Source organism: Oncorhynchus keta, chromosome 33 (assembly GCF_023373465.1).
Source record: "Oncorhynchus keta strain PuntledgeMale-10-30-2019 chromosome 33, Oket_V2, whole genome shotgun sequence".
Classification (NCBI taxonomy): Eukaryota; Metazoa; Chordata; class Actinopteri; order Salmoniformes; family Salmonidae; genus Oncorhynchus; species Oncorhynchus keta.
Window position 1 is genome coordinate 1,855,070 of NC_068453.1, and position 21,839 is coordinate 1,876,908.

The 21,839-nt window shown below is 43.9% G+C and overlaps 1 protein-coding gene across 2 annotated transcripts in view; it reads right to left on the minus strand.

Annotated features, from left to right (window-relative positions):
- LOC118370495 (AP-2 complex subunit mu) overlaps positions 1–21,839 on the minus strand; it is a 47,099-nt gene that overhangs the window by 13,406 nt on the left and 11,854 nt on the right. For both annotated transcript variants that reach the window (XM_035755533.2, XM_035755535.2), the window contains exons 3-6: positions 13,102–13,279; positions 12,918–13,005; positions 4,111–4,193; positions 1,992–2,127 (exon numbers count right to left, since the gene is read on the minus strand). In XM_035755533.2, coding sequence (XP_035611426.1) covers positions 1,992–2,127; positions 4,111–4,193; positions 12,918–13,005; positions 13,102–13,279 — 485 coding nt within the window. The remainder of the gene's footprint in view (positions 1–1,991; positions 2,128–4,110; positions 4,194–12,917; positions 13,006–13,101; positions 13,280–21,839) is intronic.

The window sequence follows — 21,839 nt, forward strand, 5'->3', positions numbered from 1 at the left end:
CGCCGTAAAGCCTTTTTTAAATCAGACACTGTGGCTGGATTAACGAGAAGTTTATCTTTAAAATGGTGTAAAATACTTGCATGCTTGAGGAATCTTAATTATGAGATTTGTGATCTTCTTTGTGCATAACACAAGTAATTTTTCCAACAATTGTTTACAGACAGATTATTTCACTTATAATTCACTGTATCACAATTCCAGTGGGTCAGAAGTTTACATACATTAAGCTGACTGTGCCTTTAAAACAGCTTGTAAAATTCCAGAAAATGATGTCATGGCTTTAGAAGCTTCTGATAGGCTTATTGACATCATTTGAGTCAATTGGAGGTGTACCTGTGGATGTATTTCAAGGTCTCTTTTCTTGGGAAAATCAAAGAAATCAGCCAAGATCCCAGAAAAAACATTGTAGACCTCCACAAGTCTGGTTCATCCTTGAGAGCAATTTCCAAATGCCTGAAGGTACCACATTCATCTGTACAAACAATAGTACGCAAGTATAAATACCATGGGACCACGCAGCAGTCATACCGCTCAGGAAGGAGACGTGTTCTGTCTCCTAGAGTTGAACGTACTTTGGTGCGAAAAGTGCAAATCAATCCCAGAACAACAGCAAAGGACCTTGTGGAGATGCTGGAGGAAACAGGTACAAAAGTATCTATATCCACAGTAAAACGAGTCCTATATTGACATAACCTGAAAGGCCGCTCAGCAAGAAACAGACATCTTGGTCGCAAACCCATTGGTCGCAAATGGGTCTTCCAAATGGACAATGATCCCAAGCATACTTCCAAAGTTATTGGAGTGGCCATCACAAAGCCCTGACCTCAATCCCTTAGAAAATTTCGAAAATTTGTGGGCAGAAATGAAAAGGTGTGTGCGAGCAGCAAGGAGGCCTACAAACCTGACTCAGTTACATCAGCTCTGTCAGGAGGAATGGGCCAAAATTCGCCCAACTTATTGTGGGAAGCTTGTGGAAGGCTACCCAAAACGGTTGACCCAAGTTTAAATAGTTTAAGGCAATGCATCCAAATACTAATTGAGTGCATGTAAACGTCTGACCCACTGGGAATGTGATGTAAGAAATAAAAGCTGAAATAAATCACTCTACTATTATTCTGACATTTCACATTCTTAAAATAAAGTGGTGATCCAAACTGACCTAAAACAGGGAATTTTTACTAGGATTAAATGTCAGGAATTGTGAAAAAGTGAGTTTAAATGTATTTGGTTAAGGTGTATGTAAACTTCTGACTTCAACTGTACATTATTTATCATTCATTTCTATTGGGCACAAAATAATCTGAAACAACCAAAACAAACAGCAAATGCAGACAACAGTTTGTAGAGTTACAAGCTTGATGTAATCATTGCATGCTAGGAATATGGGCCAAAACTATACTTGACTACTTTAATACACATAAAAGTGAATTTGTCCAAATACGTTTGGTCCCTAAAAACGGGGCCTATGTAAAAACGTTTTTTTTTTTTATATTGTAATTTAAACGGTTTACCCGATATGGATGAAAATACACTCCAATTAATGCTGACAGTCTGCACTTCAACCAGTCTGTCATTATACCATTTCATATCCAAAGTGCTAACATACAGAGCCAGAAAAGAAAAAAAAGTATGTTTTGTAGATCACTGTTGTATGTATTTTCCAAAAGTATCGAATGTGAAGTGCTTTTGAAGTGCCCAATGCACAGCCAGTCTTGCCCAAACGGTCCATTCTTGCTGCCCACGTGATAATGAGGACCAATATGGAAATAAGTTGGAAGACTTCATTGTTTTTTAAATTCTCTATCATTTTTATGTATTGTTGTCCTCACATGAATTAGTCACCTCTAAATGCATTTTAAACATGTCCAATAGAATGTATTAATTCAAGCAAGGCCCAAGACCCGAGTCCAGTGTACGTTTGTCTTTGTTGATTTGTTTCAGTACAGCAGTGTTACAAAGTCCTTGCTGCAAAACACACACATCGGTTTTACCTTGTGGGGACATCAGCAGGTTGACGCTCTCCAGCACATCCAGGAAGAGCTCGTTGCGACGGTACTTGATGCCCTCGCGACGCCAGCCGATCTGCCCAGTCACCTGACTGGTGATCTGAGACTGCTCCTCCTTGGACTGGAGACAGAGAGAGGGAGAAAAGGGAGGGATAGACAGAGATGGAGGAAAAGGACAGGGAGGAGAGAGAAACAAGTGGTTGATAAAGAGAGGAAAAAGGAGGGATGGACAGAGAGGAAAAGGACAGGGTGGAGTAGAGAGAAAAGGGATTGACAGAGAGAGGACAAGGAGGAGGAAAAAGAGAGGAGGGATGGACAGAGGAAAATGACAGGGAGGAGTAGAGAAAAGGGATGGACAGAGAGAGGACAAGGAGGAGGAAAGAGAGAGGAGGGATGGACAGAGAGGAAAATGACAGGGAGGAGTAGAGAAAAGGGATGGACAGAGAGGACAAGGAGGAGGAAAGAGAGAGGAGGGATTGACAGAGAGAGGACATGGAGGAGGAAAGAGAGAAGAGGGATGGACAGAGAGGGAAAGGACAGGGAGGAGGAAAGAGAGAAGAGGGATGGACAGAGAGGGAAAGGACAGGGAGGAGTAGAGAAACAAAGGATTTACAGAGAGGACAAGGAGGAGGAAAGAGAGAGGAGGGATTGACAGAGGACAAGGAGGAGGAAAGAGAGAGGAGGGATGGACAGAGAGGTAAAGGACAGGGAGGAGTAGAGAAAAGGGATGGACAGAGAGGACAAGGAAAGAGAGAGGAGGGATTGACAGAGAGGACAAGGAGGAGGAAAGAGAGAAGAGGGATGGACAGAGAGGGAAAGGACAGGGAGGAGGAAAGAGAGAGGAGGGATGGACAGAGAGGGAAAGGACAGGGAGAAGGAAAGAGAGAGGAGGGATGGACAGAGAGGGAAAGGACAGGGAGGAGTAGAGAAACAAGGGATTTACAGAGAGGACAAGGGGGAGGAAAGAGAGAAGAGGGATGGACAGAGAGGGAAAGGACAGGGAGGAGGAAAAAGAGAGGAGGGATGGACAGAGGACAAGGAGGAGGAAAGAGAGAAGAGGGATGGACAGAGAGGGAAAGGACAGGGAGGAGGAAAGAGAGAGAGGAGGGATTGACAGAGGACAAGGAGGAGGAAAGAGAGAAGAGGGATGGACAGAGAGGGAAAGGACAGGGAGGAGGAAAGAGAGAGGAGGGATGGACAGAGAGGGAAAGGACAGGGAGGAGTAGAGAAACAAGGGATTTACAGAGAGGACAAGGAGGAGGAAAGAGAGAGGAGGGATTGACAGAGGACAAGGAGGAGGAAAGAGAGAAGAGGGATTGACAGAGAGAGGGCAAGGAGGAGGAAAGAGAGAGGAGTGATGGAGAAAAAGAGAAGCGGGTAAAAGGACAGTGAGGAAGAATTAGTAGGGACAGAGATCGGGGGGAGAGAGAAAATGAGAATGTCATTTTTTTTTTTTTACCAGGCAAGTCAGTTAAGAACAAATTCTTATTTACAATGACGACCTACCGGGGAACAGTGGGTTATCGGCCTTCTTCAGGGGCAGAACGACAAATGTTCACCGTGTCAGCTTGGGGATTCAATCCAGCAACCTTTCGGTTACTGGCCCAACGATCTAACCATTAGGCTACCTGTCGCCCCATGCCAGATTGTTATGCCTGTTAACACTTTTCACCTGGGTAATTCTAACGACAACTCAATCTGTAAAGTTGGACTCTGCAATATGTTGGTCATATATCCGTAAGGAGACAGTCACCCCTCTGTGCAAGTTGTTAAACAGCCGAGTCTGCCTTTAAACAACCAATCAAAAGGGAGAGTACTCACATGGTGCTGGAGAATGAAATGACCAAGGGATAAACGGCAGCCACGTAGCACAAAGACAGAGACAGACACCGAGAGACAGAGAGACAGAGACACACACAGAAAGCGAGCCAGCAAGAGAAAAATACATTACACAAGTCTACATCGAATTCATCACTGTCATCAGCTCTGACCGAAGCCATCCCTCATACCCAACATCAACAGCTGAAAAGGTATACTACAGTGTGACTACCACACAGTCCAAACTGGATGAGAGATAACTTAAAATAATGATCATGGTGCCCACCTGGCTCTTGATGCCCGTTTGAGTGATGAAGGTCTTCAGTGCGCCAGTCTCCGAGTTCTGGGGGTAGCCAAAGTCCAGGATCTCTACAAGGGACAAGGGGACCGTGAGACCACACACTTCTGCTATGAGCTCACCAGATGGGCTCACAAAGAAACACCATCTTATTTTATGTAACCCTTATTTGAGCAGGTAAATTCAGAGACCGTGTTGAACATGAGTGACGATCTGGGAAATGGTTGCAGGGGAGGGGTTGTTTCCAACCGTTACTCTCATGAAGTAAAAAAACAATATTGTCTTTCCCAAACATCATAGATCAGAAGAAAGTTGTACTTGTATGTTTTTAAAACATTTCCACTGCTACATTTTCTGTATATTGCTATTCACCTAAAGAAAATGAATATGTGGCCTAGCTGGTCTAGGGGTAATGGCGCAGCTTCTGGCACACATGCACAGGCAGGGCATAGGTTTTAAATCTGGCCAACTGCCTTAGACACAACCTCTCCACCTTTCACCACTATAATTCAATGTCACTATCTGTATAAAACATTTATTTTTAAAAATGTAAAAAGTCATTTTTGAAAAGAAAAGCAATCATAATAATATCACCAATATCTTGAGTGGATATTAGCAAGTCTGCAATGTCTGTCACCGTCACACAGCACACCTCGACATCTGCCGGCGCTATATTTTCTTTAGGTTGAGATTTTCTTGCTTAGAAGTTACAAAAATCTAAACCTAAAAAAACAACAGCACAGCAGAAAGGCTGACCGCAGCACGAGAGAACCACTTCAAGATGTGGCATGACGATTGTGTGGAATTCCTGTAAAGTTTATTAGGTTGTTGTAAAACGATTGGGGAAATAACATGCTGTAAATGAGACCACACACACTAGGGATGGGCAGTTATTAAACTATTCTAATATATGAACGGATTTTAGTATTCGATTACTTTTTGGGGGGAAAAAGCCTATTTTTTCAATGAAAAGACTGTCCAAAATGAAATGATCTATGTGATATTGCTACAAGGGCTGACCCCATTTAGCCGACTAGTCGATTGTTTGCGCGATAGGCTGTTGGTCGAGCGAGATTTCTTTAGTCGAGCAGTAGCAAAAAATAAAATAATGGTGTACAAGACACCAGTCTGATTCACGCTGAGTGGACTGACCCATTGTGGAGGTCATGGGGATGACACAGTCCACCAGTCTAAGACGTGCTACTGAAATTGTATTTGGTTATATTACATAAGAATAGTAATTTTTCATGTCAGGAGAGTAACAATTCCAGCCAAAATAACCTACTGTTTGTTAGTGAACGCTAAATGTCCTCTGATAATATTAGTCTCATGCGACTCGACATCCCCGTGTTTTGAGAAATGTCTGCGTTTGACAGGTGTTGCTCACGGTTTGCGCAAGAAAACAATAACTGATTGGATAAATTGACAACGGATGTTCAAGGAGGTCACTGTCTCGAGCAGTTACTTTTCTTTTAACATCATAAAGTCTGAGCCTGGCCCAGCTCAATCAAATCAATTGCTGGTCGACTCCCACTAGTCATTTATGTGTCTTAATAATTCAATCTAAGTGTGTGCTTAAAAGCACAAGGCAAGCTCAGTGAATATAGTCGATTTGATTAAAACGCATAGGAGGTATCAATATATGGAGAAATACACGATTAAAAATGTCGACCAATTGATTGATCGAAAGGACATCACTTTTTTATGTCGGGGGCAGCCCTAATTGCTACATATATAAGGATAGACCATGACAATCGAAATGTTAGTAAAAATTATTTTTATTACACTTTTTATGAGTGCACTTAAAAAAAGACATACCGGTAGCCTACACACTTTGTAACTTGCTATTGGTCGGGCAATCAAAGCAGCACTACATTCAGAGGCTCCATGTGTCGCAAATAAAGTGGTAGATTTCTAAATCAATTCAAAATGAAATTACAATTATCGAATGAAGTTGGCTAAATGAGAAGGAGCAGGCTAAAATGATCAACCAACAGGTAAGGCTGTTTTTGTAGACAAGGACGAAGAGCGCAGCAAAATAGCCTCAATTAGCCTTGCTAGCTAGCTAGCTGGCAAGTGAAGCTAGCGTCTTTACATCGATTTGATGCTGTCAAGATAAGACACTACCGGATGAGATAATAGATAACCTATCGCTGCAATACGTGTCCTCCATCTCACACACTGGCCCCTGGCCCTCTCCCGCCCCTCCCCCACCCTTCTGCTAAAAACAACAAGCAGAGTACACTGGCTCTTTCCTGAGTAGCGCCCCCATTGAAGTAAGAAAATACAGTGGGGCAAAAAAAGTATTTAGTCAGCCACCAATTGTGCAAGTTCTCCCACTTAAAAAGATGAGAGGCCTGTAATTTTCATCATAGGTACACTTCAACTATGACAGAGTAAATGAGGGGGGAAAATCCAGAAAATCACATTGTAGGATTTTACATTTATTTATTTGCAAATTATGGTGGAAAATAAGTATTTGGTCACCTACAAACAAGCAAGATTTCTGGCTCTCACAGACCTGTAATTTCTTCTTTAAGAGGCTCCTCTGTCCTCCACTCGTTACCTGTATTAATGGCACTTGTTATCCGTATAAAAGACACCTGTCCACAACCTCAAAAAGTCACACTCCAAACTCCACTATGGCCAAGACCAAAGAGCTGTCAAAGGACACCAGAAACAAAATTGTAGACCTGCACCAGGCTGAGAAGACTGAATCTGCAATAGGTAAGCAGCTTGGTTTGAAGAAATCAACTGTGGGAGCAATTATTAGGAAATGGAAGACATACAAGACCACTGATAATCTCCTTCGATCTGGGGCTCCACGCAAGATCTCACCCCGTGGTGTTAAAATGATTACAAGAACGGTGAGCAAAAATCCCAGAACCACATGGGGGGACCTAGTGAATGACCTGCAGAGAGCTGGGACCAAAGTAACAAAGCCTACCATCAGTAACACACTACGCCGCCAGGGACTCAAATCCTGCAGTGCCAGACGTGTCCCCCTGCTTAAGCCAGTACATGTCCAGGCCCATCTGAAGTTTGCGAGAGAGCATTTGGATGATCCAGAAGAAGATTGGGAGAATGTCATATGGGAGACCAAGATGGCATAGCAGTTCAGACGTCTTTTGTCCTTGTCTTGTCGTGTCCTGTATATATATATATTTACAACTTTTTTCACATACATTTCATTTTTAATTTCCATCAACTCATCTTCAAAACACTCTCCTGCAACCCGCCTCACCAATTTATATTTATAAAAAAGTATTATTTACCTCAAATCTGTAATCCTCCAAGAAACTAGTTCAGAAGCTAGTTCAGAAGCTAGTTCAGAAGCTAGTTCAGAAGCTAGTTCAGAAGCTAGTTCAGAAGCTAGTTCAGAAGCTAGTTAGCTTCTTTACTGGCAAATCGTTAGTATTCAGCTAACCACGGTTTGTGGTCATCAGCTATCCTTTTGATCGAAAATCTATCGTCAGTTTTGTATGGCGCGGCTCAGAACGGAACATACCGGACCAATTTTTCTCTCCATGTCCCTGGATTTCAACTGCTCTCTGGACATTCATACCCGGATCTCACAGCTAGCTAGCTGCTATCTGTCTGACTATCGGCTTTCGTCGATTCCGGAGCAAACATCAATTATTCCGGGGCTAACCAGCTCCGTCAATCACTCCTGAGTTCCATCAATCACTCCTGGGCCGCAAACACCTATCCGGACCCGTTTTACTGCCTACGCGGAGCCCCACCGGGCCTTCACAACTGGACTGCCGATGTTATCTACCCGAAGGAGATCCGGCTGGCTCCTCCTTCGCGACGTGACCTGAACGCCCATCTGCGGCCTGCTAACCGTTAGCTGTCTTACCGGCTGCTATCTGAATAGACAACCGGACAATTGATTCATTTTTATTATTATTATTATTATTATTATTATGTTTTCTTCTTGGGCCTCTATAACTATATCTATTGTTTTTATTTTTGTTGTTGTGTGATTTGGATTAATCCCCTCTACCACACGGAACCCCACTAATCTACTGACGGAACGCAAGAGGTGGCTAACAACAGACCTCCATCCTATGCTAGCTTGCTACCGATGGCCTGGCTAGCTGTCTAAATCGCCGTGACCCCCAACCAACCTCTCCCCTCACTGGACCCTTTTGATCACTCGACTAAGCATGCCTCTGCTTAATGTCAATATGTCTTGTCCATTGCTGTTCTGGTTAGTGTTTATTGGCTTATTTCACTGTAGAGCCTCTAGTCCTGCTCACTATACCTTATCCAACCTATTAGTTCCACCACCCACACATGCAATGACATCTCCTGGTTTCAATGATGTTTCTAGAGACAATATCTCCCTCTTCATAACTCAATACCTAGGTTTACCTCCACTGTATTCACATCCTACCATACCTTTGTCTGTACATTATACCTTGATGCTATTTTATCGCCCCCAGAAACCTCCTTTTACTCTCTGTTCCAGACGTTCTAGACGACCAATTCTTATTGCTTTTAGCCGCACCCGTATTCTACTCCTCCTATGTTCCTCTGGCGATGTAGAGGTGAATCCAGGCCCTGCAGTGCCTAGCTCCACTCCTATTCCGCAGGCGCTCTCTTTTGACGACTTCTGTAACCGTAATAGCCTTGGTTTCATGCATGTTAACATTAGAAGCCTCCTCCCTAAGTTTGTTCTATTCACTGCTTTAGCACACTCTGCCAACCCAGATGTTCTAGCTGTGTCTGAATCCTGGCTTAGGAAGACCACCAAAAATTTGGACGTTTTAATTCCAAATTACAACATTTTCAGACAAGATAGAACTGCCAAAGGGGGCGGTGTTGCAATCTACTGCAAAGATTGCCTGCAGAGTTCTGTCCTACTATCCAGGTCTGTACCCAAACAATTTGAACTTCTACTTTTAAAAATCCACCTCTCTAAAAACAAGTCTCTCACCGTTGCCGCCTGCTATAGACCACCCTCTGCCCCCAGCTGTGCTCTGGACACCATATGTGAACTGATTGCCCCCCATCTATCTTCAGAGCTCGTGCTGCTAGGCGACCTAAACTGGAACATGCTTAACACCCCAGCCATCCTACAATCTAAACTTGATGCCCTCAATCTCACACAAATTATCAATGAACCTACCAGGTACCTCACCAAAGCCTTAAACACGGGCACCCTCATAGATATCATCCTAACCAACTTCCCCTCTAAATACACCTCTGCTGTCTTCAACCAAGATCTCAGCGATCACTGCCTCATCGCCTGCATCCGTAATGGGTCAGCGGTCAAACGACCTCCACTCATCACTGTAAAACGCTCCCGGAAACACTTCAGCGAGCAGGCCTTTCTAATTGACCTGGCCGGGGTATCCTGGAAGGATATTGATCTCATCCCGTCAGTAGAGGATGCCTGGATATCTTTTTTAAAGGCCTTCCTAACCATCTTAAATAAACATGCCCCATTCAAGAAATTTAGAACCAGGAAAAGATATAGCCCCTGGTTCTCCCCAGACCTGACTGCCCTTAACACAAAAACATCCTATGGCGTTCTGCATTAGCATCGAACAGCCCCCGTGATATGCAGCTGTTCAGGGAAGCTAGAAACCATTATACACAGGCAGTTAGAAAAGCCAAGGCTAGCTTTTTCAAGCAGAAATTTGCTTCCTGCAACACTAACTCAAAAAAGTTCTGGGACACTGTAAAGTCCATGGAGAATAAGAACACCTCCTCCCAGCTGCCCACTGCACTGAAGATAGGAAACACTGTCACCACTGATAAATCCACCATAATTGAGAATTTTAATAAGCATTTTTCTACGGCTGGCCATGCTTTCCACCTGGCTACTCCTACCCCGGTCAACAGCAACTCGCCCAAGCCTTCCCCATTTCTCCTTCTCCCAAATCCATTCAGCTGATGTTCTGAAAGAGCTGCAAAATCTGGACCCCTACAAATCAGCCGGGCTAGACAATCTGGACCCTTTCTTTCTAAAATTATCTACCGAAATTGTTGCCACCCCTATTTACTAGCCTATTCAACCTCTCTTTCGTGTCGTCTGAGATTCCCAAAGATTGGAAAGCAGCTGCGGTCATCCCCCTCTTCAAAAGGGGGGGGACACTCTTCACCCAAACTGCTACAGACCTATATCTATCCTACCATGCCTTTCTAAGGTCTTCGAAAGCCAAGTCAACAAACAGATTACCGACCATTTCGAATCTCACCATACCTTCTCTGCTATGCAATCTGGTTTCAGAGCTGGTCATGGGTGCACCTCAGCCACGCTCAAGGTCCTAAACGATATCTTAACCGCCATTGATAAGAAAAATTACTGTGCAGCCGTATTCATTGATCTGGCCAAGGCTTTCGACTCTGTCAATCACCACATCCTCATCGGCAGACTCAACAGCCTTGGTTTCTCAAATGATTGCCTCGCCTGGTTCACCAACTACTTCTCTGATAGAGTTCAGTGTGTCAAATCGGAGGGTCTGCTGTCCGGACCTCTGGCAGTCTCTATGGGGGTGCCACAGGGTTAAATTCTTGGACCGACTCTCTTCTCTGTATACATCAATGAGGTCGCTCTTGCTGCTGGTGCGTCTCTGATATACCTCTACGCAGACGACACCATTCTGTATACTTCCGGCCCTTCTTTGGACACTGTGTTAACAACCCTCCAGGCAAGCTTCAATGCCATACAACTTTCCTTCCGTGGCCTCCAATTGCTCTTAAATACAAGTAAAACTAAATGCATGCTCTTCAACCAATCGCTACCAGCACCTACCCGCCTGTCCAACATCACTACTCTGGACGGCTCGTGGACAACTACAAATACTTAGGTGTCTGGTTATATTGTAAACTCTCCTTCCAGACCCATATCAAACATCTCCAATCCAAAGTTAAATCTAGAATTGGCTTCCTATTTCGCAACAAAGCATCCTTCACTCATGCTGCCAAACATACCCTTGTAAAACTGACCATCCTACCAATCCTCGACTTTGGCGATGTCATCTACAAAATAGCCTCCAATACCCTACTCAACAAATTGGATGCAGTCTATCACAGTGCAATCCGTTTTGTCACCAAAGCCCCATATACTACCCACCATTGCGACCTGTACGCTCTCGTTGGCTGGCCCTCGCTTCATACTAGTCTCCAAACCCACTGGCTCCATGTCATCTACAAGACCCTGCTAGGTAAAGTCCCCCTTATCTCAGCTCGCTGGTCACGATAGCATCTCCCACCTGTAGCACACGCTCCAGCAGGTATATCTCTCTAGTCACCCCCAAAACCAATTCTTTCTTTGGCCGCCTCTCCTTCCAGTTCTCTGCTGCCAATGACTGGAACGAACTACAAAAACCTCTGAAACTGGAAACACTTATCTCCCTCACTAGCTTTAAGCACCAACTGTCAGAGCAGCTCACAGATTACTGCACCTATATATAGCCCACCTATAATTTAGCCCAAACATCTACCTCTTTCCCAACTGTATTTAATTCATTTATTTATTTTGCTCCTTTGCACCCCATTATTTTTATTTCTACTTTGCACATTCTTCCATTGCAAAACTACCATTCCTGTGTTTTACTTTCTATATTGTATTTACTTTGCCACCATGGCCTTTTTTGCCTTTACCTCCCTTCTCACCTCATTTGCTTACATTGTATATAGACTTCTTTATACTGTATTATTGACTGTATGTTTGTTTTACTCCATGTGTAACTCTGTGTCGTATCTGTCGAACTGCTTTGCTTTATCTTGGCCAGGTCGCAATTGTAAATGAGAACTTGTTCTCAACTTGCCTACCTGGTTAAATAAAGGTGAAATAAATAAAAATATGGTCAGATGAAACCAAAATATCACTTTTTGGTAAAAACTCAACTCGTCGTGTTTGGAGGACAAAGAATGCTGAGTTGAATCCAAAGAACACCATACCTACTGTTAAGCATGGGGGAGGAAACATCATGCTTTGGGGCTGTTTTTCTGCAAGGGGACCAGGATGACTGATCCGTGTAAAGGAAAGAATGAATGGGGCCATGTATCGTGAGATTTTGAGTGAAAGGGCATTGAAGATGAAACGTGGCTGGGTCTTTCAGCATGACAATGATCCCAAACACACCGCCCGGGCAACGAAGAAGTGGCTTCGTAAGAAGCATTTCAAGGTCCTGGAGTGGCCTAGCCAGTCTCCAGATCTCAACCCCATAGTAAATCTTTGGAGGGAGTTGAAAGTCCGTGTTGCCCAGCAACAGCCCCAAAACATCACTGCTCTAGAGGAGATCTGCATGGAGGAATGAGCCAAAATACCAGCAACAGTGTGTGAAAACCTTGTGAAGACTTACAGAAAACGTTTGACCTCTGTCATTGCCAACAAAGGGTATATAACAAAGTATTGAGAAAAACTTTTGTTATTGACCAAATACTTATTTTCCACCATAATAAATCAATTCATTAAAAATCCTATCCTAATCCTGATTTTCTGGAATTGTTTTCCTCATTTTGTCTGTCATAGTTGAAGTGTACCTATGATGAAAATTACAAGCCTCTCTCATATTTTTAAGTGGGAGAAGTTGCACAATTGGTGGCTGACTAAATACTTTTTTGCCCCACTGTATATATATATCATATTTAAAACATGCATTTCAATTATCGGGATATCCACATTTTTTAAATATTATTTGAATATGGCAATCAATTCAAATGCCCATCCCTAACACACACACACACACAGTAGCAACATTAGATGATTGACACATCAGCTCTGCTCTTTCCTTACGATATCCTAAAAGAGTGGCAAAAGAAAAGGCTTCCTTTACCGTCCAGCAGCTCGTAGATCAGCACAAAGTTGTTCTTGATGTTCTCCTCGCTGATCTTGCCGAAGTAGGCTGTCATGACGTCGCACATCTTAAGATGAGATAAAATAATAAACAGTTATTTATTAATCCCCAAGGAAGAACATTCAATTGCGCCAGCCAATACATACAACACAAATAAATATACCTTGTAGAGAAACTCGAACACCATGGCGGCGTTGACATTCTGCTTGGTGACCGCCGCCAGCCAGATGTTGGAGCGCTTGACGTGGAAGAAACTGGTGCGGGCGATGTTGGTGACCGGCGAGCGCACCTGCTGCCGTGCATGGATCACGTTCACGCGGAACGCATCCACCGCGTTGCGCCTGGATACACAAATACAGAAAAGAAAGGGAGGGGGTTGTTAGAGACATTAAAAAGCTAGACCTTGAGCAGCAAGCACACACACGGAAGAGGAACAAAGTGTTAAGAGACATTTACAGTGGGGAGAACAAGTATTTGATAAACTGCCGATTTTGCAGGGTTTCCTACTTACAAAGCATGTAAAGGTCTGTCATTTTTATCATAGGTACACTTCAACTGTGAGAGACGGAATCTAAAACAAAAATCCAGAAAATCACATTGTATGATTTTTAAGTAAATAAATTGCATGACATAAGTATTTGATCACCTACCAACCAGTAAGAATTCAAGCTCTCACAGACCTGTTAGTTTTTCTTTAAGAAGCCCTCCTGTTCTCCACTCATTACCTGTATTAACTGCACCTGTTTGAACTCATTACCTGTCCACACCTGTCCACACACTCAATCAAACAGACTCAAACCTCTCCACAATGGCCAAGACCAGAGAGCTGTGTAAGGACATCAGGGCTAAAATTGTAGACCTGCACAAGGATGGGATGGGCTACAGGACAATAGGCAAACAGCTTGGTGAGAAGGCAACAACTGTTGGCGCAATTATTAGAAAATGGAAGAAGTTCAAGATGACGGTCAATCACCCTCGGTCTGGGGCTCCATGTAAGATCTCACCTCGTGGGGCATCAATGATCATGAGGAAGGTGAGGGATCAGCCCAGTTCTACACAGCAGGACCTGGTCAATGACCGACAGAGATGGCCGCCTCGCTTCGCGTTCCTGGGAAACTATGCCGTTTTTTGTTTTTTTACGTGTTATTTCTTACATTGGTACCCCAGGTCATCTTAGGTTTCATTACATACAGTCGAGAAGAACTACTGAATATAAGAGCAGCGTCAACTCACCATTAGTACGACCAAGAATATGACTTTCGCGAAGCGGATCCTGTGTTCTGCCTTTCACCCAGGACAAAGGAATGGATCCCAGCCGGCGACCCAAAAAAACAACTTCATAAAAAGGGGGAAACGAAGCGGTCTTCTGGTCAGACTCCGGAGACGGGCACATCGTGCACCACTCCCTAGCATTCTTCTCGCCAATGTCCAGTCTCTTGACAACAAGGTTGATGAAATCCGAGCAAGGGTAGCATTCCAGAGGGACATCAGTGACTAACGTTCTTTGCTTCACGGAAACATGGCTCACTGGAGAGACGCTATCGGAGTCGGTGCAGCCAGCTGGTTTCTCCACGCATCGCGCCGGCAGAAACAAACATCTTTCTGGTAAGAAGAGGGGCGGGGGCGTATGCTTCGTGGTTAACGAGACGTGGTGTGGCCACAACAACATACAGGAACTCAAGTCCTTCTGTTCACCTGATTTAGAATTCCTCACAATCAAATGTCGACCGCATTATCTACCAAGGGAATTCTCTTCGATTATAATCACAGCCGTATATATTCCCCCCAAGCAGACACATCGATGGCTCTGAACAAACTTTATTTGACTCTTTGCAAACTGGAATCCATATATCCAGAGGCTGCATTCATTGTAGCTGGGGATTTTAACAAAGCTCATCTGAAAAAAAGACTCCCTAAATTGTATCAGCATATTGATTGCGCAACCAGGGCTGGAAAAACCTTGGATCATTGCTATTCTAACTTCCGCGACGCATATAAGGCCCTGCCCCGCTCTACTTTCGGAAAAGCTGACCACGACTCCATTTTGTTGATCCCTGCCTACAGACAGAAACTAAAACAAGAAGCTCCCGCGCTGAGGTCTGTTCAACGCTGGTCCGACCAATCTGATTCCACACTCCAAGACTGCTTCCATCACGTGGACTGGGATATGTTTCGTATTGCGTCAGACAACATTGACGAATACGCTGATGATTCGGTGAGCGAGTTCATTAGAACGTGCGTTGAAGATGTCGTTCCCATAGCAACGATTAAAACTTTCCAAAACCAGAAACCGTGGATTGATGGCAGCATTCGCGTGAAACTGAAAGCGCGAACCACTGCTTTTAATCAGGGCAAGGTGACCGGAAACATGACCGAATACAAACAGTGTAACTATTCCCTCCGCAAGGCAATCAAACAAGCTGAGCGTCAGTATAGAGACAAAGTAGAATCTCAATTCAACGGCTCAGACACAAGAGGTATGTGGCAGGGTCTACAGTCAATCACGGATTACAAAAAGAAAACCAGCCCCGTCACAGACCAGGATGTCTTGCTCCCAGGCAGACTAAATAACTTTTTTGCCCGCTTTGAGGACAATACAGTGCCACTGACACGGCCCGCAACCAAAACATGCGGACTCTCCTTCACGGTAGCCGACGTGAGGAAAACATTTAAACGTGTCAACCCTCGCAAGGCTGCAGGCCCAGACGGCATCCCCAGCTGCGACCTCAGTGCATGCGCAGACCAGCTGGCTGGTGTGTTTACAGACATATTCAATCAATCCCTATCCCAGTCTGTTTTTCTCACATGCTTCAAGAGGGCCACCGTGGTTCCTGTTCCCAAGAAAGCTAAGGTAACTGAGCTAAACGACTACCGCCCCGTAGCACTCACTTCAGTCATCATGAAGTGCTTTGAGAGACTAGTCAAGGACCATATCACCTCCACCCTACCTGACACCCTAGACCCACTCCAATTTGCTTAACGCCCAAATAGGTCCACAGACGATGCAATCTCAACCACACTGCACACTGCCCTAACCCATCTGGACAAGAGGAATACCTATGTGAGAATGCTGTTCATCGACTACAGCTCGGCATTTAACACCATAGTCCCCTCCAAGCTCGTCATCAAGCTCGAGACCCTGGGTCTCGACCCCGCCCTGTGCAACTGGGTACTGGTCTTCCTGACGGGCCGCCCCCAGGTGGTGAGGGTAGGCAACAACATCTCCACCCCGCTGATCCTCAACACTGGGGCCCCACAAGGGTGCGTTCTGAGCCCTCTCCTATACTCCCTGTTCACCCACGACTGCGTAGCCATGCACGCCTCCAACTCAATCATCAAGTTTGCAGACGACACAACAGTGGTAGGCTTGATTACCAACAACGACGAGACGGCCTACAGGGAGGAGGTGAGGGCCCTCGGAGTGTGGTGTCAGGAAAATAACCTCACACTCAACGTCAACAAAACTAAGGAGATGATTGTGATTGAGGAATACCTAGGATAGGATAAAGTAATCCTTCTCACCCCCCCCCCTTAAAATATTTAGATGCACTATTGTAAAGTGGCTGTTCCAATGGATGTCATAAGGTGAATGCACCAATTTGTAAGTCGCTCTGGATAAGAGCATCTGCTAAATGACTTAAATGTAAATGTAAATTGTGGACTTCAGGAAACAGCAGAGGGAACACCTCCCTATCCACATCGATGGAACAGTAGTGGAGAGGGTAGTAAAGTCTTCTGCGTACACATCACAGACAAACTGAATTGGTCCACCCACACAGACAGCATCATGAAGAAGGCGCAGCAGCCCCCCCCCCCCCTCAGGGGGCTAAAGAAATTTGGCTTGTCACCAAAAGCACTCAAACTTCTACAGATGCACAATCGAGAGCATCCTGTCGGGCTGTATCACCGCCTGGTACGGCAACTGCTCCGCCCACAACCGTAAGGCTCTGCAGAGGGTAGTGAGGTCTGCACAACGCATCACCGGGGACAAACTACCTGCCCTCCAGGACACCTACACCACCGATGTCACAGGAAGGCCATAAAGATCATCAAGGACAACAACCACCCGAGCCACTGCAGATGCATCAAAGCTGGGACCGAGAGACTGAAAAACAGCTTCTATCTCAAGGCCATCAGACTTTTAAACAGCCACCACTAACATTGAGTGGCTGCTGCCAACACACTGACTCAACTCCAGCCACTTTAATAATGGGAATTGATGGGAAATGATGTAAAATATATCACTAGCCACTTTAAACAATGCTACCTAATATAATGTTTACATACCCTACATTATTCATCTCATATGTATACGTATATACTGTACTCTATATCATCTACTGCATCTTTATGTAATACATGTATCACTAGCCACTAACTATGCCACTTTGTTTACATACTCATCTCATATGTATATACTGCACTCAATAGCACCGACTGTATCTTGCCTATGCCGCTCTGTACCATCACTCATTCATATATCTTTATGTACATATTCTTTATCCCCTTACACTTGTGTCTATAAGGTAGTAGTTTTGGAATTGTTAGCTAGATTACTTGTTGGTTATTACTGCATTGTCGGAACTAGAAGCACAAGCATTTCGCTACACTCGCATTAACATCTGCTAACCATGTGTATGTGACAAATAAAATTTGATTTGACCTGAAGAGAGCTGGGACCACAGTGTCAAAGAAAACCATTAGTAACACACTACGCCGTCATGGATTAAAATCCTGCAGCGCACGCAATGTCCCCCCGTCTGAAGTTTGCCAATGACCATCTGGATGATCCAGAGGAGGAATGGGAGAAGGTCATGTGGTCTGATGAGACAAAAATAGAGCTTTTCGGTCTAAACTCCACTCGCCGTGTTTGGAGGAAGAAGAAGGATGAGTACAACCCCAAGAACACCATCCCAACTGTGAAGCATTGTGGTGGAAACATCATTCTTTGGGGATGCTTTTCTGCTAAGGGGATAGGACAACTGCACCATATTGAGGGGAGGATGGATGTGGCCATGTATCACGAGATCTTGGCCAACAACCTCCTTCCCTCAGTAAAAGCATTGAAGATGGGTCGTGGCTGGGTCTTCCAGCATGACAATGATCCAAAACACACAGCCAGGGCAACTAAGGAGTGGCTCCGTAAGAAGCATCTTAAGGTCCTGGAGTGGCCTAGCCAGTCTCCAGACCTAAACCCAATAGAACATCTTTGGAGGGAGCTTAAAGTCCGTATTGCCCATCGACAGCACCGAAACCTGAAGGATCTGGAGAAGGTCTGTATGGCAGAGTGGGCCAAAATCCCTGCTGCAGTGTGTGCAAACCTGGTCAAAAGCTACAGGAAACGTATGATCTCTGTAATTGCAAACAAAGGTTTCTGTACCAAATGTTAAGTTCTGCTTTTCTGATGTACTTATGTCATGCGATAAAATGCAAAGTAATTACTTAAAAATCATACACTGTGATTTCTGGATTTTTGTTTTAGATTCCGTCTCTCACAGTTGAAGTGTACCTATGATACAAATGACAGACCTCTACATGCTTTGTAAGTAGGAAAACCTGCAAAATTGCCAGTGTATCAAATACTTGTTCTCTCCACTGTAACTATTAGGCAAGTAAAGATATGAGATGATTGAACGTGAAAGAGGGGGAGAGTGAAAAAGGACCATGAGATGCACTGAAGAACCGGTAAAGGGGAATGTAGCCTACATCTGGAGAAAAAGAAACCCGGCTTTAATAGGGGGTTGTCACTGCAGCTGGCAGGCCCGGCAAGACACATGATCAGTTGCCAAGCAAGCATATCATCTTACCTATTCCAACGGTAGCCAATGGACAAGACGATGGACATGGAGAGAAATGGTACCAGCAAAAAGAGTGGAGACAAACAGAAAAGATGAGGAGGAACAGAAGAGGGAAATAAGATGGATAATGAAAATGGGAATCAGGGCAGAGGGTTAGGAAGAGATACACGAAAGGCAGGTGCAAGCACACCAGTGTTTCCATTAGCCGGTGTTGGGTTCTGAGAATTTAAATATACTTATTCATGTCACTGAGGGAGAAAGGGTCATGTATAACGTTTACATGATGTCAGCATATGTTATTGTTCACCATAAGGGATCATATGGGAGGGATCCTCTGGGAGAAGAGAAAGTCTGGTACCAGTCACCATGACAGCCGTGAGTTGGAGGAGTGAGCCGTTTGGGCAGAGGTCAGATGAAGTGGGGAAGAACAGATATCACTAAGGTTCTGTCTAGCAACAGATGCATTGGCTGTTCAGATGTGCAGGAGACTCAGCATAGGAGAAAGGATTAAATATCAGTGCTTGTGTGAATATGTCTTTGTCTGTTCAGCTGTTCGATCCTTTGGGATGGATAAACTTGGTTAAAGCTTTCATAATGTCCGTCGAGTTCTTACTCTGATATTTAGAACCTAACACCGGCAAAACAAAGCTATGAAATAAAATTGTAGCAGGCATACCGATGTCATGCTTAATTAAGCACCATTCTCTCACTCCTTATGCGCTGTCTTAGGTGCATGCGCCTGCTGCAAGAGAGAGAGAGAGGGAGAGAGAGAAGCCCTGGCCTTTTTCATTGAGGTAAAACAAAATACAGGGGGGGGGGGGCTATAGCCTAGGAGGAATGTAGTGGACAATTTACATTTACATTTAAGTCATTTAGCAGACGCTCTTATCCAGAGCGACTTACAAATTGGTGCATTCACCTTATGACATCCAGTGGAACTGCCACTTTACAATAGTGCATCTAAATTTTTTAAGGCGGGGGGGGCGGTGAGAAGGATTACTTTATCCTATCCTAGGTATTCCTTAAAGAGGTGGGGTTTCAGGTGTCTCCGGAAGGTGGTGATTGACTCCGCTGTCCTGGCGTCGTGAGGGAGTTTGTTCCACCATTGGGGGGCCAGAGCAGCGAACAGTTTTTTATTCATCTAAACCAGCTCTTTAAATATGCACTTGTTGTGTTTCATTCTGTTGACACATTTTTGTTGGCAAAATTAAGTGAGATCTGTCTTTAATTGTTTGCTCCTTATTAAGTTATATGAAAGTCAGTTGTAAATAAATAACATTAACCGATTGCTGTCATTTTTTGGGTACGGTTGGCACTAGCATTTGTTGGCAATTGCTGCAAAACACAGTGTACAAAACATTAGGAACACCTGCTCTTTCCTTGAGCATGAAAAGGTGAATCCGGGTGAAAGCTGTATTGATGTCACCTGTTAAATCCACTTCAATCAGTGTAGATCAGTGGTCACCAACCGGTCGATCTCCAAAGCATTCAGTCGATGGCCAACGATAAAACCTAGCGTTACAATTTTCTTTAATTAGTCTCATGCGGTTGGGTGCACCTGATTCAGCTGTCCTGACGCCGGGTAGGCAACGTGTGCCCATTTTACAATGAATGAATAGGAAAGTGTATCTATTGTTGTTATTAGCAGCTTGGGCCTTTTTTATATTAATAAGCCATATTTAACTTTCTCTGGTCATAGGAGTAACAACATGAATTTGTGCATGACGCAGAAATAATGCGGTGCGACTCGAGTTGCCATCAGCTAGAAGGGGTGTCCCCTTTTAGTCAGTGTCAACGGAGGACTCAAAAGTGATTGACTCAAAAAAGGTTGGTGACCACTGGTGTAGATGAAGGGGAGGAGACATGTTAAAGGATTTTTAAGCCTCGAGACATGGATTGTGTGTGTGCCATCCAGAGGGTGAATGGGCAAGTAAATATTTAAGTGCCCTTGACCAGAGTATGGTAGTCCAGTGGTTGCTCCTTAAAAGTTGTGTCATACTGCAGCACACCTTGCGTGCTGCTGCAGCATTCTGTAGCAGGTTATTTAATTCTCAGATATTTATTCTGTTATTGCAAGTTATTGCTAGTTTGACCACCAGAGGGCATATTTGAGAAGCATTTGATAGTCTTCCATATTGGCATTACCAGAGAATTTAAAACCTTTCTTGTAATTACATATAATTACATAGTATATGGGATTGATTTTAAGAAATTTGGCTTTAAGAAATTGTTTAATACCATGGTGTTTCTATTCTGAGAAAAATGACAAACGAAACCCTCAGGGTTTCTGCTAGGATGGAATGGAAAATATGGCGCTGTACAAAGTGACGATCAGGAGTAGGCTACAGTATTGGAGGATTCTAAATTGTTTGCCTTCATTAGACAACTTTGTTCCAATATTTCTGTAAATCAGTGATATTTATTCCCATAGTAATTTGTTATGGATCCATAACTAAATCAACATCTGCATTTTTAATGAGTATTTATAATTATTTCATAACGAAAGCATAAAGATGCTGATGACGAAATACAGTACTTTTACATTTGGATAATAAAGCATTTTGAAGATATAAGCAACCTGCACTTGTTTATTAGGCTACTGTGCAGTCTGACAAGTAAACATAGCCTACAATACATACTGCAGTAAACATGGGCAAGTGCCTAATTCCTTACATAAGGGAGAGCAGGCCATGTCTGTATTACAGAATTCGGGCACGTGGGAGACCGGGGTTCAATTCCCCGACGGGGAGGAAGGAGTAGGCTGTCCTGGAAAATAAAGAATTTGTTCTTAACTGATTCCATTTGTTATTTCATAGCTGTGATGTCTTCACTATTATTCTACAAGGTAGAAAATAGCAAAAAATAAAAGACAAATTCTGGAATTAGTAGGTGTCCAAACTTTTGACTGGTACTTGCTTAATTAATTCAATTAACATTATAGTGTTTCTATTCCAAACAAAATGTTTCCGTGAGGATGGAATGTAAAATATGAACAACGTGACGTTGGGCAGTACAGTACTGGGATATTTAGCTAAGAATCCCTGTGTCGTGCGGTCAGGGCACGCGGAAGACCGGGGTTCAATTCCCCGACATTCAGGAGGAA